The sequence below is a fragment of the Panulirus ornatus genome, chromosome 19 (genome assembly GCF_036320965.1).
Source record: "Panulirus ornatus isolate Po-2019 chromosome 19, ASM3632096v1, whole genome shotgun sequence".
Lineage (NCBI taxonomy): Eukaryota > Metazoa > Arthropoda > Malacostraca > Decapoda > Palinuridae > Panulirus > Panulirus ornatus.
This window is the reverse complement of record NC_092242.1, coordinates 51,045,868-51,065,466: the sequence shown is the minus strand read 5'-3', so window position 1 is coordinate 51,065,466 and position 19,599 is coordinate 51,045,868. Positions and strand designations below refer to the sequence as shown.

The 19,599-nt window shown below is 40.0% G+C and overlaps 2 protein-coding genes across 5 annotated transcripts in view; one reads left to right on the top strand and one right to left on the bottom strand.

The window, feature by feature from the left end:
* LOC139755498 (uncharacterized) overlaps positions 1-17,507 on the bottom strand; it is a 71,203-nt gene extending 53,696 nt beyond the window's left edge. For 2 of the 4 annotated variants that reach the window (XM_071673843.1, XM_071673847.1), the window contains exons 1-2: positions 16,098-16,693; positions 15,047-15,137 (exon numbers count right to left, since the gene is read on the bottom strand). The gene's annotated coding sequence lies outside the window, so the exon portion shown is untranslated. Of the gene's footprint in view, positions 1-15,046; positions 15,138-16,097; positions 16,708-17,360 lie in introns of those variants that run through there. The other 2 variants (XM_071673841.1, XM_071673839.1) reach the window with 2 other exon arrangements.
* LOC139755496 (uncharacterized) lies at positions 60-11,398 on the top strand. Its single transcript, XM_071673837.1, has 2 exons — positions 60-207; positions 7,171-11,398. The coding sequence occupies exon 2, from the start codon at positions 8,483-8,485 to the stop codon at positions 10,361-10,363; it is 1,881 nt and encodes a 626-aa protein (XP_071529938.1). The 5' UTR covers positions 60-207; positions 7,171-8,482; the 3' UTR covers positions 10,364-11,398.
* Positions 17,508-19,599: the final 2,092 nt, after the last annotated feature.

Sequence of the window (19,599 nt, the reverse complement as noted above, 5' to 3'; positions counted from 1 at the left end):
ATAAAAACAGAAGGTGGCAACTATCCAATGGCAACACCCGAGAGATACTGACATCTGGCGGCAGCGTCCGTTACTACATATACAACAACGGTAGCTATAAACAGTGCATTCAGATGTCTGTTATATTCCAGAAACGGGGCCTGTGGGATATCAATTAGTGAGTGTAATAGATGGAATACATAAGAAGAAGTACTACTCAACAATCAAGTAAGGACCACAGTATGCCTGAAATATAAGGTGTTAACCTTATATCTTTAAGATTCCTTTGAGTATGAACACAATCGATGGTATATAGATGGAGGACCAGCTGATTTATTGAATATCATCAATTCACATAACGGGTTTTATGTTTTTCCATATGATGATGATTTAACCACACCTTTTGTCCTGCATAAACAGTTAAAACTCTTGATTTAAGGATGAGTCAGAAAAATGAAATAATCTAACAATTTTCAATTATCATTTGCCATTTATCATCAATCCATATTTAGTGTGTAAGTAAAGAAGTGACTATTTATGTTTTCACTTCGATTCTCACCTTCTCCATAACAAATTGCTTCCCATATATCCGATCCCCTGACATCCCTACAGCATCATCTAAAATATCTTTAGCCAAATATTTTATCTTCGAGTTCTAAGCTTACTCTTAGTTGGTTATTACTAAGAAATACTGATTGACGATGATAGAGAGGTTTGATGCTTTACATTACTACAGTACATACATAGACACATGTAAACTTACTCGGATGAAATTTACAAGCAGATAAATAATGGGCAGATAAATGTGGAGTCAGCGATTTCACTTCCCCATTGTATTTATCATCATCATCACTGGGTACATGTGATCAGTTTAAGCAATGCTGGAAATAATTTGTATATGTGTACAATACTGGAATAAGTCATGGGTAGGAAGGGAAACATTTGGATGTAAATGAGTAATTGCTTTTATATTGGAAACTTCTCAGTTTTATAGAATTAATACGATGAAGACAAAATATTACAACGGAAAGCTAGCAGCAGCAGATCACAGGGTTCTTTTGATGTTTGTTTCGGCAGAGTGGAAAGCCAAAGAGACTACTTGAAAAATACGGGGTGCTCATGTTAGTCGCGGTCTAAGGCGAAATTATCATCGCTTTAAACATGATTTTCTCATTACTTTAAGTAACGCAATCCGTATGTCGAGCATCCCCTTGAGGAAAATTATATATGACTCATTCGAAGTAAAATAAATTTGCCCACGAATTTGATCCATTACTAGGAATAAAATCAGATCTAGCCTTTTAATAGTTGCGTAGATGAAGGTTGTCGAAGCTTTTGCTAATTCTTGAAGCTTTTGTTAATTCTTAGAGTTACTTTCGAATCACCTCTTTAACATGCTCTTTTATAAGTAAAACGAGTTCAAGCCTTCAAGGCGGCATGTGTGTGATTTATACCTCACTCCGGGAATTACCTTAGCAGCGTAGTACACTGCTGTACAGTCCTGGTGTCTTGTCAAATAAGATTATCGTTACTTTTAACTAACACTAAAACACCAGGGGTTACTTTGCTTCCTGTCATTGTTTAATACATTATGTTATTTTGTAATGGGAAATGAAGCTCGTACGTTTGTTACCTGGTAATCAAGAATCAGAGGTAACAGTTAGTTTGCTCCTGGATCAACGTGAGAGCTGGTGAAACCTCTGTAACGGTCATCTTTCCTGGTATAGGTTTCTCTTCCAACCCGACGATGGCTAACTCCATGAACCCCGACAGTGACTTACTCCCCGACACTCAACGGAAGCTTATTCTCCAGCACACGACAGTGAGTCAGTCCCTGACATCCAGAGGTAGCTCACTCTTGACGTGCGACGGCGGCTTACTGCCTGACATGTGACGGAAGTTCACTACTTGACACATGACGGTGGTTCACCTTCGTACACCCGACAGTGGCTCACTCCCAGACATCTGACGGTGAATCACTCCCTGACATCTACAATGGTTTACCCCCACAGAACACGTTGGCTCACCCCCCATACACTCAAGGGTGGCTCAACCTTTGACACATGATGGCTAACTTGACACGTCATGGTGGCTCACCTTTTGATACATGACGATGGCTCTTAACTCCCTGGCACAGCACAGTGGTTCGCTTTCTAACATACAGCGGCGGTTCTCCCTGGAACATGACGGTGGCTCACTCCTTGATACCCAACATTAGCTCTACCTTTGACACACGACAATAGCTCACTCCCTGAGACAATGGTTGCTCTCTCCCTGAGATGGTGGTGGCTCACTCCTTGATAACCACCTTTGGATCGCTCCCTGACAAATAACCCTGGCTCACTGTCTCATGCACGATGTTGGCTCTCCCTAATACACGACGGTGGCTCTCTCCCCGATACCCAACTTTGACTCATTCCTTGACGCAAGACGGTGGCTTTCTCCCTGAAACCCAGTGATGGCTCCCCCCATTGACACATGACAATGGCTTACTCCCTGACACATGACAGTGGCTTACTCTCTGACACACGGCAGTGGCTTACTCTCTGACACATGACAGTGGCTTACTCCCTGACACATGACACTGGCTTACTCCCTGACACATGACACTGGCTTACTCTCTGACACATGACAGTGGCTTACTCCCTGACACATGACAGTGGCTTACTCCCTGACACATGACTGGCTTACTCTCTGACACATGACAGTGGCTTACTCTCTGACACATGACAGTGGCTTACTCTCTGACACATGACAGTGGCTTACTCTCTGACACATGACAGTGGCTTACTCTCTGACAAACAAAAGTTGTTCTATCTCAGACAAGAGAGCTTCTCATCCCTGAAACATACCATAATCTATTCCTTTATACATGACACTAACGTACTCTCTAACACACGAAGGCGGCTCTCTTACTGAAACACAATGGTGGACCTTTTCCTCACACTCGATGGAAGCTCCCTGACACCAGTCCGTGACAACGATGGCTCCCTCTGTGACTCCTGGGATCTCAATAATCCTGTCTCTATCCACTGCCAATCCTGATAACCTTGTTTTTATCTCTATTCTCAACTTTCTCCTGTCACACATTCTTCCAAACTCGATCAAATTCTACAATTTTTCATTGGAATCTGCCACCATTGACTCATTTCTCAGGCCCTCTTCCCCAAGACTGCAGACATCCTCTCTCTAAGGCCCTTGCATTCACCCACCTCACTACCCCATCCATAAACAAATTAAACACCCATGGAGACATCACACACCCCTCCACTATCCCGCCTTGACCTAAAACCACTCATCCTCCTCTCTTTCTATTCGCACACACGATTAAATATTTCACAGCTTCCAGCAACTTTCTTACCACACCATATTTGTAACATCTTCAGCAGGGCATCTCTGTCAACCCTACCATACGATTTCTTCGGATCCATAAACGCCACGAATATATTTGAAATCCAGTTGTTCTTTGCCAATCTGATGCTCTATGCATGCCAGCACCCTTTAAGTCACCGTTCTCCCATACTACTTACCAGGTACACTCAACAAACTTTTACCACAGTAACTCAGACAGACAGTATGATCCTCCTTGTCTGTAAATAGGGGCACTATACAGTCTTTCTGCCAATCCCCAGGCACCTCACAATGAACCAAACATCTGAGAAATTTGACTACAATCCCATCCACTCCAGCTTCTTTTGCCACATTTCATTTTAAGCATGGCTTTCACCTCCCCATCTGTTTTCACCAATCCACTTCTGAAATTTATCCCGTTGTGCACTTTCCCAACCCAAACATCTGACATCTGCCACCCTATTATGTAACACATTCAACAATCCTTCAAAGTATTCAATCCATCTCCTCTCGACTCATCGCTTCCCTGTTCGCCCCTCATAGGTGTTCCCATTTATTTCCTTTTTGTTTTTATCGCACTATCAATCTCCCTCTAACATATTTTCTTATTTTCCCTAAAGTTTGCTGGTATTCGCTGTCAAACATTCACATTTGCTTTCTTTTTCAGCCCCTGCACGTTCCTCTTAGACTTTTGCCGCTTTCTCTTGTATATCTCCCAATCATTGCACTCTTTCCTTGCAATAATGCCCATACACCTCTGTTTTCTCTCTCACTAGCACCTGAACTTCATGCCACCACTTAGCACTCTTTCTCACATGCTCAAACCCCACTTTCCGCATGCCACCCACTTCTCTTGCACACGTTAGCACTGCTTCCTAAATACTTTCCATTTCTTACGAATCCCCTAGCTTCATTTACTCTCACATTTTGCCATTCTACACTCATTTTCTCCAGGTACCTCGTTACAAAAGTTTCTTTTCCTAGCTCACTCACTTTCACCTTCTTCCCTTACTCCCACCAAGTAATGATTAGACATATCACCATCTGTCTCACTCAGCGCATTCACATCCAAGAGTCTCTCATTTGTTCACATATCAACCAGTACATATCCGCTTACCATCTCTCCTCACCCATGCATAATTTTATGTCCCTCTTTTTCCTTTTAAAACAGCTATTCTCAATCACTGTTATTTTTCAGTACACAATTCTACAAGCTGTCAACCCTTTTAAAACACATAATTTTTGCAGAAATTGAAGGCAGGCTTCAGGAGAAAATAAAAGTAGGATTAGTTTATAGGCTCCTAGCACTGACATTAGAGGTAGACGAAAGACTCTATGATGAATGAGCAAAAATTTGTAACGAAGAAGATTTGATCGTAATGGGAGGATTCAAACCTTCCGGTTTGTAAGTGGGGAGACTCCCTTTCCAGGTGCACCGAGTGTGGACTCTACTTGAATTTACATGATACTGCCCCTACACAATTAGTTTAGAAACCAACGCACAACGAGGACATATATAATGCTCAGTTCCTCATTTCAAATGAAGTGGACAAAAGTAACTTTCAACATTGCATATAATACTGGCGAACGTGAAGGTCAAGAATGAATACCAGATTTAATACTTTCATATATGACTGTTATCGTCATTGCTCGTGATGGGCAAATCTGGGATGACATCTATCATGATACTGATAATGGGCTGCATTGTGAGACATCAAAATTTCTCGAACGATACTAATTTGGAAAATGTATGCACAACTGAAATTGAAAGTTTACAGCTTCTCTTGAACTACAAAAGGTGAAGGAGATAAAAAGACTCTGTGTAATGATATTTGTTGACCTAAAGCCAATTAAGCGAAACGAAGCAGTAATTCAAACAATATTCTTGGATTCTTTGGTAGGACTTTCGAATCTACGTCAGGGGAAATTATCCTCACTCTTTACAAGTCACTGATGCGTCCACGTCTTGAATACTGTGTTCAGTTTTGGTCATCCTAACTTGAGGAAAGACACAGACAGAATGGAGAGAGACAGAGGCAAGCTGCCAAGGTGATTCCCGGACAAAAAAAAAAAAAAAATGTTATGAGAGCTGACCAAACGACTTAAATCTATTCAGGTTAGAAAATAGATGGTTAAGAGGTGATCAAATACAGGTATTCAAGATTATCAAAGGCTTCAATAATATCGATCTAATAATTACACTCGCAGCAATGGATACAAACTGGTGGGAAAATGTTTTACGTCGAATGAGGCGAAGTATTTTTTCTTCAACAGAATTGTTATCATTTGAAATAATTTTCCAATCAGAGTAGTTAAAACCGATACCATACATTTATTCATACATAGACTCGATGATTATTTTACTTCAAATCCACGAATGACATTCTTTGCACCTCTGTAGTCATATGAAATGTTTACAGACTCTTTGCTCTTTGGAAAATTTGTATCATTTTACGCTTACCACACTGATTCATGAGCTTTTGTTTTCTTTCATTATCGAAACAGGTTCGTTAGGACCCAGTGGTCTGTTGCAGTCTGAATTCCTGTATATAACGGGATACACCCCCCTCAATATATACTCTTAACTGCTATATAAGCCACTCTTGTATTCAAGTCACCCATCAATAATACCCAATTGTTCTTATCAAAATTGCAGACATTCTCACTCAGCTCTTCTCAAAACACCCTCCTCTCTTCCTCATTCCTCTCGCTTCCACCAGTTGGTTATCCTCCATTCATAATCCTTTTTTTCAGTTTTACACACCGCAGTCTGGGGCTCACTTCTTAGCATTGTCACACATTTTCACAACTCCTCCCTCAGCAGGGTTGCCACCCCTTCCTTAGCTCTCGCCCTCGTACTAAACTAATAGACATTTCCAAGCCAGTCTTTCCCCTTCCTCTTGAGCTTTGTTTCACTCAGATCTAAAACATCCAGGTTCGCCTCCTTAAATATACCATCCATTTCTCCCTTCTTCTCATCTTGTTTGCAACCAAACACATTCAAATACCCTACCCTGAACCTTCAAAGAGGATGAGCACTCCTTATTTGGCTCCTTCTGTCTTAACTTTAAGCATCTTTCACTCCATCCTTCCACCTCGTCCTTGGCTCCTCCCTCTTCCTTGTTCCCCTACTTCCAACATGTATAACCTCTTAGTCATTTTCTCAATCATCCTCTCCAGATGTCCACACCAATTCAGCACACATTACTTCTTTTTAACACACTACGCTTCCTACCCTTCAGAAAGCATCTCTATCATTTCTATCACATTCTTTCCTCAGATACATAAAAAATATTACATACATATCCATCTGTTTCTCTAAAAATTTCTCACACATTCTTCAAAGCAGACACCTGATCCAGACATCATTTACTATTCCAGAAGCCACATTGTTCCTCACCAGTCTGATGCTCTGTGCATGCCACAACCCTTTCAGTCACCATTCTCCTATACAACTTACCAGATACACTCAACAAACTTGCACGTGTGTAAATCGAACGTTCATTTTTGTTCATGCTTATACATGCATTCCACCAGTTCTCAATCATCTCACCATGGCCGTATGTCAAATGAAAACCCTAACCTGTCAACAACACATTAACCATCTTTCTTAAAAAAAATTCAACTTCAGTCTCATCCAATTCAGCCACTTTGCCGCACTTCTTCTCAACCAAGGTTTTTACGACCTTTTCTCTTTTCATGAAACCACTTGCCATGACTCTTACTTTACATACCTTCCAGACCTAAACACCCAGCATCAGCCTACCTATTATCGAAAACACTCTACAGTATTGCTTTTTTAACATTCAGTCCTAATGTTTACTTTCCTATCGTTGGCAGGTCCTGGTGTTCAGCACAAAAATGTGATACTTTCCTGACGGACAAGCTGCCACAAGAACGTCCTGTGGCAAACTGTAGCAGTATGAAGGGCATTGCAAAGACATTCAACAAGTATACAGACAATCAAAAGAAAACAGAAACAAGACCAAAATAAACAGATCTGTAATGATTAGATGCAGAATTAAGAACAACAGTAAAGTTCCACTAACAACTGAGGCAACAGGAAAAGCAGTCATAAAAACATCAGCATTATCATCAAAGTGACAGTGGCATTAAAATGATACATGGTTAAAAAAAATCAGAGAAAAAGATTAAACTTTCAGTGATAAAAACTAGTTTACGCTTTGTAAATTTAACTTCATACTATTTATCAAAATTCTGTTTAGTCATATTTTATAATGACAAGAAATTGTTGATATTAGGACAAACTACTCGATACAAATATCAAAATAATTTTGGTGAGACTATGTATTCTGATACGTCGTTTCCTTACTGTGTGACAGTTAAATATTCACCGTCAAAGTCCATGTATTTGAGAATCGCTGTCAATGCCGATTTAACTTTCTATGAAACATCCCACTGTGTACCGTGAACTGGCACATCACACATGGAGAATACGAGTTATAAACTCGTATCTATATTCCTTAGAGATGATTACTGGATACATATAGGAGAGTGTTCAGCTGTTATTAGTGGAAATAACAATACAAATCAAATCAAGTATTGCCGACATGAACAGAAACCAGACCTGAAAAGCAGGCCAGCAGGGTAAGGAGGCAAGCAGTATAATGACCTATACATGTAGAGAGGCTGCCCATTGCTCATGTATAAGAGTAGTGTAAGCAAAAGCTGAGAGAAGTATCAATATTTAACTCGAACTGCCGTACTTAACTGGATGTGGTGTGTCAGTGCATGGACATACTGGGGATGGCAGACGTGGCCAGCTGCTGCAACTTCCACCACACACGGATTGTGAACAATACAGCTCATTACAGTTGATTATGGGTGATGTAGAGATGGGTAGATCGACGCCACACCCCTCACTAACTTTGTGCACTTCCCACACACATCAGCCAGAATCATTCACTCCACCTCAGTGAACATCGAAAGCTGTCACGAGCAGCAGCTGTGGACTCGAGTTTTGTTTGGCAATACAACTTCATGGAGGACAAACGACTGGTACTTTGATAATGAAAATGAATAGTATTAAAGTGATATGCACATGCACACAGGTATGGAACCTTACCAGAGCTCATAGTGATAGAAAAACTTTACCAAATGTAAGTCTTGAGAAGCACAAAAGAGACTCAACATGAATATTCAAAGTGCCAACTCCCATAGAAATGATTCGGCTCAGCATATGAGTAGTCATACAGGAAAGAAACCATATGAATGTTTACAGTGCCAAAAAGCCTTCTCTTACATGAGTAAGTTAGCGCGGCACATGACTGTGCATACAGGAGAGAAGCCATACGAGTGTATACAGTGCCATAAGTGCTTTACACAAAGGAGTCATTTAGTGCAGCACGAGAAAATTCATGAAAAATCATTTGAATGTACCCAGTGCCAAAAGACCTTCTCCCATAGGAGTTATCTAATTACGCATGGGAAAGTTCACACAGGAGAGAAGCCGTATGAATGTTCACAGTTCCCGAAGGCCTTTTCACAGGCTTGTTCTTTAGGGCAACCCATGACCATTCATACAGGAAAGAAAGAAAATGAATGTTCACAGTGCCCGAAGACCTTTTCAAAAAGGTCTCATTTAGCTCAGCACATGAAAATTCATACAGGAGAGAGGCCATATGAATGTCCACATTGTCAAAAGACTTTTTCACAGGGGAGTCATTTAATGGTGCATATGAAAGTTCATACTGGGGAAAAACCACATGAATGTTCACAGTGCCAAAAGGCTTTCTCACATAAGAATTCTTTAGTGCAGCACATGAAAATTCATACAGGAGAGAAACCATATGAATGTTCACAGTGCCAAAAGATCTTTTCACGGAAGAGTCATTTAATGGATCACTTGAAAGTTCATACAGGAGAGAAGCCATATAAATGTCCACAGTGCCAAAAGAATTTTTCACAGAGAAGTCATTTAGTGGAGCATATGCATATTCATACAGGAGAGAAATCACACGAATGTTCGCAATGCCAAAAGACCTTCTCACTAAAGAAGAGCTTAGTACAGCACATGAGAGTTCATACAGGAGAGAAGCCTTATGAATGTCCACAGTGCCAAAAGACCTTCTCACAGAAGAGTACTTTACTAGTACATAAGAATGTTCATTCTGAAGAGAAACCATATGAATGTTCACAATGCAAAAGGTTCTTCTCCATGAAAAGATATTTGGTGCAACACATGAGAGTTCATACAGGAGAAAAGCCATATGAATGTTCAGAGTGCCCAAAGGCCTTCGCACAGAGGGGTTCTTTAGTGCATCACATGGCTATTCATACAGGAAAGAAAGAAAATGAATGCTCACAGTGCCCAAAGGCCTTTGCAAAGAAGTCTCATTTGGTTCAGCACATGCGAATTCATACAGGAGAAAGGCCATATGAATGTCCACAGTGTCATAAGACTTTTTCACAGGGGAGTCATTTAATGGTGCATATGAAAGTTCATACTGGAGAAAAACCATATGAATGTTCACAGTGCCAAAGGGCTTTCTCGCATAAAAATTCTTTAGTGCAGCACATGAGAATTCATACTGGAGAGAAGCCCTATGAATGTTCAGAGTGCCAAAGGACGTTCTCACTGAGGGGTAGCTTAGTGGAGCATATGAAAGTTCATACGGGAAAGAAGTCATTTGAATGTTTACATTGCCAAAAGACTTTCTACCACAGGAAAGATTTAGTGAAACACATGACTACTCATATTGGAGGGAAATATGAATGTTTACAGTGCCAAAAGACATTTTCTAAAAGATGTAAACTCAGGGCACACATGGATATTCATACAAGAGAGAACCCTTATGAATGTTCCCAACGCGAAACATCTGAGGACCGTTTGATACCTCACTCAACAGTTAAGAATTCTAGTAATCCTGAGAGAGGAAAACAGGACGTTAGTATTGGTCAAAAATCTATCATTGTAAAAACGGAACATTGTTCAGAACTAGCCAGAATTGTTCCTCGATTGTCTGTAAGGGCCGAGATGAATGATATTGACATTGTTAAGGAAGAACTCTGAGCCTTATGAACTTAATTTCTGAAATGAAGATGAAAAGCTAACTTCTCTTAATATGTATAGACGTGGTGACAATAAAACAACTCACAGTCACTATGATTCATCACACAGTGTAGGAGCAACTCGTGTAGGAGTTTATGAACTTGACAATGGATCCCTTGAGAAAATATTAGTAGCAGTGTGGGCAACAGTTCCAATACCCACTACTTACGGTCTGTGCTGCATCGTCACAAGTACTCTAAAACAAAATCTCCATAAGTTTATTATTACGATTGAATAGGAGCATAATTTAAAGAAGGTGAATCACAACTCAACTTGGTGAAACGTACGGTGTGCGCGCTACCCCTTTTCAACTTGAATTTCTTTCTTACGAGGCATAAAGGCACTTCATGAGTCTGTTAGGAACCTGTAGTGAGACGTGTGGCGTTCCTGCAATTTTTTTTCCACATGATTATGATCAGAGAAGTTTTTCATCGGTAATATCTAATGTAAGAGTGACACAGCTTCAAGAACTATTACATAACGTAAGGGCACAGATCCCGAACGAGCTTCTTTGACATCTCCACATACAAAGACCAGTGCATGAAAAAATTTGGGCTGTAACGTATGGTAACAATGCATTGTATTTTCCGTCTCAAGGCAAAAGTAACCGATTTGAATATGGAATACGTACATGCCCCAACTGCATTGAATGGGTTTAGATAAATATATATGTGAAGGCCATCGCTAAATCTTGAATTATTATGATGGCTATTGGGAAAAGCCTCAGGATTATTCATCATGTTAGATGAATGAGGTAACAGGACTAATATATAACTTGTGACAAAGAAAATGTAGTTAGTTATGAACACAAAGGTTGAGAGATGCTTTCAGTAACAGATGTAACCTGTGCCAAGCGAATTATGTTAGTATTGTTATGATATTTAGAGAGGTTATTATATTTCATTCTCATATTTTCGTATGCCTAGGGTGTATGTGTGTGTATATATAGTAATGTTACTTCAGTTCATCAATAAATGCTCACAATGCTAACCTATATTCCATACCTGTTCATTTTTGCTATTCAAGAAATATCCTTCCTTAGTCTTGATCTTACTTTATAAAAGCGAGAGAGAGAGAGAGAGAGAGAGAGAGAGAGAGAGAGAGAGAGAGAGAGAGAGAGAGAGAGAGAGAGAGAGAATTCCAGTCTCACCAACTCCCCGACCCAGATGTTGCTTCTGACCCATCTTCGCCTTCTGCTACTACCTACGTATACTCGTAAGTGAGAAGTATACTTTCTTTCCCCATCATCAGGGAAATATTTTGAACCTATACAGTAAGTAGGGGCAAACGTTCCCTGTAGTAACCATCGTCTGTGTATATGGACTTGAATTATAATTTGAACAACTTAAGAAATACTGAAACTGCAGTTTGCTCTTTGGGCTAATTATAGCCAGCTCTCGTTTTCACCTAATTTTCATTAATACATCCAACTTATGTTTGAAGTTATCAAGCATTTTTGTGTTAATGATAATGGTAATCAAAACCAACATATTCTTTTATCTTTCTAATGTGAGCTGAATTAGACCAAAGATGTTTCCAGCAACTACATGGGTTAGTAACTCTATTCATGTCCTGAATAGTGATTTCTTTCATATGTATCAACACGTCATCCTTCATTCTATGTCCTTCGAGAGAATCTAGTTTTTTTCAAACTAAGAAAAATTGCTGATTAAATTTCTCACTGCTTTTCAGATAATTTATCTGTCATACGGCACTGCGACCAAAACAGAAAAGCAAAAACTGAGATGGTCGTCAGTAAAGCTACTTAAAAGTGAGGCTGAATCGCGCATCCCTTGCAATACTAACAATTTGTGACACAAAGCTAAGAAACAAATTTGATTTGTTACAGGCAATGCTTGCGTGTTGTCTTGATGTAAACCTTTGGTAACCGTTCCTGCAGGGTCAATTTAACAAATGTTGTCTTAACCTCCACTCCAGTAAGTTAAGATTTGATACTTTTGTTAACGTATCTCGTGCTGAACTCCCCCTCCCCCCCCATATTAAATTGAAGTTGCCTCTTCTTCGTCCATTCTGATCATTAGTTTGCATCTTTAATCTGACTCATTTTCATCGGAAAATATTTTTCGACTCAACTTTGTGGCCGGAAGTTGCCATCCCTACGAGTTAATCCAGATATTTATTTCACTGGCACGTATTCCAGTGTTTGAGAAATATAAACAGTTTTAAACCAGAAAAAAATGATTATATTCTTAGAGTACTTTGTACTACAAATACTTTCGTTGTTTGCACATAATTACTTTCCAAGTGCTTTACCTTCTTGACAAGGTCATTACACTGGGCAAAACTAAATGTTCAAATACACATTTGAACTTGCCATAATTTAGTCAGTTATAAGCATAAGCTATCAATATAGTTAACGGTCCATGTTTAGTGAATATTCAATAAACTTACAGGCTACAGCGTTCAGATTTTTCTCTTCATAATAATCTAAAACAGGAGAGGATGATATTGTAAAAAACTAAGACCAACAAAAAATAGTTTAGTTTACCATATCCTTGATACATTATGGCAATTGATATTGAGCAACTTAATTGTCTGTGGTAGAGGATGTGTGGATCAGGTGTTTGCTTTGAAGAATGTATGTGAGAAATACTTAGAAAAGCAAATGGATTTGTATGTAGCATTTATGGATCTGGAGAAGGCATATGATAGAGTTGATAGAGATGCTCTGTGGAAGGTTTTAAGAATATATGGTGCGGGAGGCAAGTTGTTAGAAGCAGTGAAAAGTTTTTATCGAGGATGTAAGGCATGTGTACGAGTAGGAAGAGAGGAAAGTGATTGGTTCTCAGTGAATGTAAGTTTGCGGCAGGGGTGTGTGACGTCTCCATGTTTGTTTAATTTGTTTATGGATGGGGTTGTTAGGGAGGTGAATGCAAGAGTTTTGGAAAGAGGGGAAAGTATGCAATCTTTTGTGGATGAGAGAGCTTGGGAAGTGAGTCAGTTGTTGTTCGCTGATGATACAGCGCTGGTGGCTGATTCATGTGTGAAACTGCAGAAGCTGGTGACTGAGTTTGGTAAAGTGTGTGAAAGAAGAAAGTTAAGAGTAAATGTGAATAAGAGCAAGGTTATTAGGTACAGTAGGGTTGGGGGTCAAGTCAATTGGGAGGTAATTTTGAATGGAGAAAACTGGAGGAAGTAAAGTGTTTTAGATATCTGGGAGTGGATCTGACAGCGGGTGGAACCATGGAAGCGAAAGTGAATCATAGGGTGGGGGAGGGGGCGAAAATTCTTGGAGCCTTGAAGAATGTTTGGAAGTCGAGAACATTATCTCGGAAAGCAAAAATGGGTATGTTTGAAGGAATAGTGGTTCCAACAATGTTGTATGGTTGCGAGGCGTGGGCTATGGATAGAGTTGTACGCAGGAGGGTGGATGTGGTGGAAATGAGATGTTTGAGGACAATATGTGGTGTGAGGTGGTTTGATCGAGTAAGTAATGTAAGGGTAAGAGAGATGTGTAGAAATAAAAAGAGTGGTTGAGAGAGCAGAGGAGGGTGTTTTGAAATGGTTTGGTCACATGGAGAGAATGAGAGAGGAAAGATTGACCAAGAGGATATATGTCAGAGGTGGAGGGAACGAGAAGTGGGAGACCAAATTGGAGGTGGAAAGATGGAGTGAAAAAGATTTTGAGTGATCAGGGCCTGAACATGCAGGAGGGTGAAAGGCGTGCAAGGAATAGAGTGAATTGGAACGATGTGGTATACCGGGGTCGACGTGCTGTCAATGGATTGAACCAGGGCATGTGAAGCGTCTGGGGTAAACCATGGAAAGTTCTGTGGGGCCTGAATGTGGAAAGGGAGCTGTGGTTTTCGGTGCATTATTACATGACAGCTAGAGACTGAGTGTGAACGAATGGGGCCTTCGTTGTCTTTTCCAAGCGCTACCTCGCACACATGAGGGGGGAGGGGGATGGTATTCCATGTGTGGCGGGGTGGCAATGGGAACAAATAAAGGCAGACAGTATGAATTATGTACATGTGTATATATGTATATGTCTGTGTGTGTATATATATGTGTACATTGAGATGTATAGGTATGTATATTTGCGTGTGTGGACGTGTATGTATATACATGTGTATGTGGGCGGGTTGGGCCATTCTTTCGTCTGTTTCCTTGAGCTACCTCGCTAACGCGGGAGACAGCGACAAAGCAAAATAAATAAATAAATAATTGTCTGTCATAACTAATTCAAGAGAATGAGGAACGAACACATTGTGGCGGTAGAGACGGGAACGACAAACTTCTGTCAATACTAGTTCAAGAGAATGGGCAACAAATATATTCTCTACTGTCTGTTCCCTCGTACGCCCGCAATGAACCTCAGCTGCTACTTCAGAATCTTCAAATATTCTTTTCATATGATTCAGGTGGGTGTTTTAATACCACAATAGGCTACAGCCACTTCAGGAGCCATTACTTTATATCTTTATTTTCGTAATAATTCTTTTATTGTTTTGAAGTGCTTTTTTGCCATTGTGTTCGTTTTACGTTGACACCGCAACAGACCAATACGAAAATTTAGGGGGCTTCCCAAGACCAAGGTGTATACTGTTTATACAAAAATGTTTTGAGTCATTAATTACCAAGAAATATCAGGAAAATTGAAAAAAAAAATCAGTTACTAACCTCATTTGATGTCCAAACATTGAGATGTCGTGTGGCTGCGAGGAAGGACCAACCGCTGTTGAGTCGTCACACATGGCCGGCAGGGGTCTACCTACAGACCACTAAAACTGTTAGGTCGTAGCACCTTACACTTCAACGTAAATATTTCATGTCATTCATAAAGGATCATATAAATCATTTATATAAGGTGATAAATCTTGAATACAGCTGCGGGCACGTAACGCTATTCCTACGTGAAATAATTAGATAATGATGTTTACTATTATGACATTGTAACAATTGAATTTTTGTCCCTTGTGATATTTCGAGAATCGATGTAACTTCAGATGTTTGTTCTTAATTTTACATCTGCAGACACTCCGGTTCATCCATCTATGTAGTTTTATATTCCTTGCCGATACTGTCAATGTCAAAACAAAATGTCAAATAGCAGACGACATGAGCACATACGTCTGTTGTGGTGTCATCTAGCGTCAAATTGGGAACTAAAATAGATACGAAGTATCGCTTCCACACTAGATTAACATCAACTCAATTTCGGTATTATTACTTTGTCTTTACAACATATTTTACTGTTATGACTTGCCAAGACTGCACTCTTAACAGCTCAGCAATCAATTAAACAAAATATTTACGTAATGACAATTGAATTACAATAACAATGATAATAAGACGGATCATGCTGTCATTTCAATGATTACTGGATTAGTTACAAGTACAAAAGATACCTGTGAAAATAAAATATAATGGAAAGAAAATCTAATGAACAACAAAAATAGTTATACTTTAATAGAGTCAAGTACATCAGTCCAAATTTAAATTTTACAAGAAAAAAAACGAATCTCGCCATTCTGTTACCACAAAAGAGGAAAATGATACATACAGAACCCCATCCACTCCATCAAGATCGCCATTCACTATTGTTAACGATGGTTACACTGACCGTCAGCACCGGTTTACGACGAGTGTTTACAGTGTGCATTTCTAGTTTATTACTTTGTTTTTCAACCTGGAAGAAGGACACTAGATACTTCGTGCCAGTTGTTATTACCTGAGCTTTTATTTAGATGTACTTGTTGTGGTCGGTGTTCTGATGTTGACGCTGTCTGCTGTATTGCTGACGTTCTTCTGGGATGGTTTCTGGTTACGAGTTTTATAAAGTTCTTTCGGTATTCTTTTTCTTCCTTCAGTTTCTCAAACTTGCCACATGCTAGCACTATCCTCCTCTAGAACTTTAAGCTGTTGTTTATCATCTTTTACTGGTGATCCAAGGGATTCGCAGTGGCACTTTCCTCTTGGGAGGCTGGCTCGTGGTGTACTGACCGTGTGTTGCTCACTGTACCGTCTGTTTGTCTCCTGTTGAACCACAGTATCCGAACCAGTTTCGCTCTTTTCCGTAGTTATCGTCCTTCCGTCTTGACTGGACTTTCTCCACCATACCGTCTGCCAGTTTCTCCTTTATTGCCAGTCTCTCTGGCGATGTATTATGTTAGCAATAACTATGTTTATCTCTTGATGCACCTCTATAAAATTTGCCATAAAGTGTATGAGCAAAATGAAAATGTAATAGATTGTAAGCACTATTCCTCTGGAAGGAATTTTCGGATTTTTTCCCCTATTCATTCCTTGCTAGAAGAGGATGGTGTTAATTTGTGAGTTCACATGAAGCACCGGGCGCGAATAGATCCTTGCCTGGGTTCGAAGCTGTGAATCAGGGATGGAGCTCTGTCACGTGGGGTCTCGCTCTCTCTGAAGCTTCGTTCAAGGCTTCAGTGAGCAGTTTGCTTCAAAGTATAATGATAATGTCAGCAGTTGGGACATATGTCTTGTATCGCCTACCCATTATGCCACTACCTATTCTATGCAGTGTCCTGTCAGGTGATGCACAAAGAAAGCCCACACCCCCTAAATGGACGCCCGACTCTTACATACCCAAACCTATGACACCCGTAACACCATATCGTCGCTGTAATGTACACTCGGTATTTGAAATAAACTCCAGGACCCTACCTTCATTCTCTCCTACCCAGTGCAGGATGGGGTCGTGGCTAGAGATGCTGTCCTTTGTCATAGTCCTCCTGAGGCAGTCTCCACTAAACTGATGGGATGACCCAAGTGTATCCCACCAAAATATTGTTTCCCTTCATTAGCGATGTATTCCCTCCCAGCTCCTGCTCCCGGTCAAGTACATTCTGAGCTTCCCGGTCAGGTGTTGTTATAACTGCCTGCCCCTTAAGGACGTAATATATATAAAAGTTTACTTCTTTATATTCATGCAAAAGATACATCAGACATTTTGCTGATTCCCCCTCACCACGTTCAGGGATCTTGAATTTGACTGCCTTATAAGCTGTTGTCTCCACGTACACCAGACGACGTAAGGACGATTATCCTTGCTTTTCTTCACCCTCCACATTGTTTACAACACGTGTCTTAAGGGAGACTTCCACTAATGAGTTGAACTCAGTTCGGTAACAAACAGTTCCTTGGTCGCCCCACAGGCCAGCCGCTACCGAAGGTAAACAATACGAGTTGCCGGAGCTGGTTCATTAGTTGTTTGGGTTGTCAATAATGATAGCACAATGACATCTTCTCAAGATGATATTTCATGACCATCGATAATGTACATAAGGTCTTATCTCGCCGGTAAACTGGCAAATGAGACAGGAATACAACTGGAGACCTCTAAGTCTACACAAGAACGTAGCTGTGAAAATGATGCTTGGCCTAGTTGCTTGCAAGTTGTGACCTGAGCAATCTACATACATATATCCATACTCTCACTTTTTTTTCAGAACATTCCACTTTCTTTACATCACATTCTTATGATCAAAATCACATTCTGCTTTTGATGATAATGAATCATCATCTAGTGGATCAACATCATTCTCATTGGCCAGTATTATGTTGAGTGCGTAAAGCTCTTTTGGAAATAACCCTGCCATAACACATCAGGATTTTTTTTTCCAGTGTCACCGTCTGATCCATATGGTATACTCCATATGTTCTCTTAAACCATAGAGAAAGTATCTAATGGTTAGGGTACCTTGATTATATAACAATACTTAGAAATCGGCAGTAAAGAAAAAAAAAATTCTGTGCTCAAACAAATATATATAATGATTAGTTAATACAGATATGCACTAATACAGATGAAAATGTACACAATTATGTAACTTTTAAGTGATACTGGATAAGACCATTTACAGCAGAGCGTAATGATTTTTTTTTACCCAGATCACCGATGTTTTACTAGATTGAAAATGTACACATCGTATAATCTGTTATCTGAGACACAAGGATTAAGGTGGATACTGTTAGTGTGGTCAGTTTGTTTCTTGTTTTGATGAGGCTGATCGTTGAATATATCATCTCTCGTCACCGTTTGAGGTTAGCATTAAGTCATGTAATTCTGGAAGCATATAGGCTCACAGAAGTAATCTTTCATCGTATCAGTTTGTACTAAAAATCGTTCTGGGTCCCTTATACGTCATATGTGATCTGGGCACCTTATGTTTTCTACATTTCTTCATTCAGTATGTAGCTCTTGGTGGTTCTTTAGCAGGTATTCTTGGTTGAATTGTTGGTGTGATATAAGTGATAGGGGCACGGAAACTCGTTAAACAACAACAACAACAACGCTTTAAAGTCCATCCGTTAAACAACAACAACAACAACGCTTTAAAGTCCATACGTTAAACAACAACAACAACAACGCTTTAAAGTCCATCCGTTAAACAACAACAACAACAACGCTTTAAAGTCCATCCGATAAACAACAACAACGCTTTAAAGTCCATCCGATAAACAACAACAACGCTTTAAAGTCCAGACGTTAAACAACAACAACAACAACAACAACAACGCTTTAAAGTCCATAAAATGAGATAGCCCAGAGACAATGAGCCACTGGAAAGTAGGATTACCGTGGAAAAGTTAAGGTAGGTTGAGTAATACACAAGACAAGCTTGGTCGGGCAGTAATGCTGGTTAGGATGCCAGATAAAGCAGGAGCACACAGAGAGAAGTGCATGATGCCAACTTTACGCTCCTGGAGTGTGCGGCGGCTGCCAGTTTGAGCTTGGGTTGCAGTAGTGCCGCGTGCATGGCCGTAGGTCCCTTGTTGCTACAGCTGCTGCTCATGATGGGCGGAGACAATGACCCATGCGAAATGGAAATGAGGCACCACAGTGAAACCTGACAGGAAGATGAAACTTCAAGTGTCATGCTAGGACTTCCACTGGTATTGTTAATGCCTAAAGGGTGGCTTGCCGTTCCTCACTGGAATAAGTGGAAATTCTTGTGCAAAGTCCATATACCAATATTATAGAACACGTCATATTTTATTTTTAATTATTCAGTGAAAATTGCTTTTATATCTCCTTAAAAGCTACCATGAACTTTCTGCATCGCATTCTTAAATCTTGACATCTTGTACTTATCTCTCCTTTCTCTGCATTCTGATGCCTACCAGCCTCTGTATATCAGCTCCAAGATTATCTGGACAGGTGAAAGCAACTTCGAACAGTCTTTTGAAGATCACCTCAGGTCATT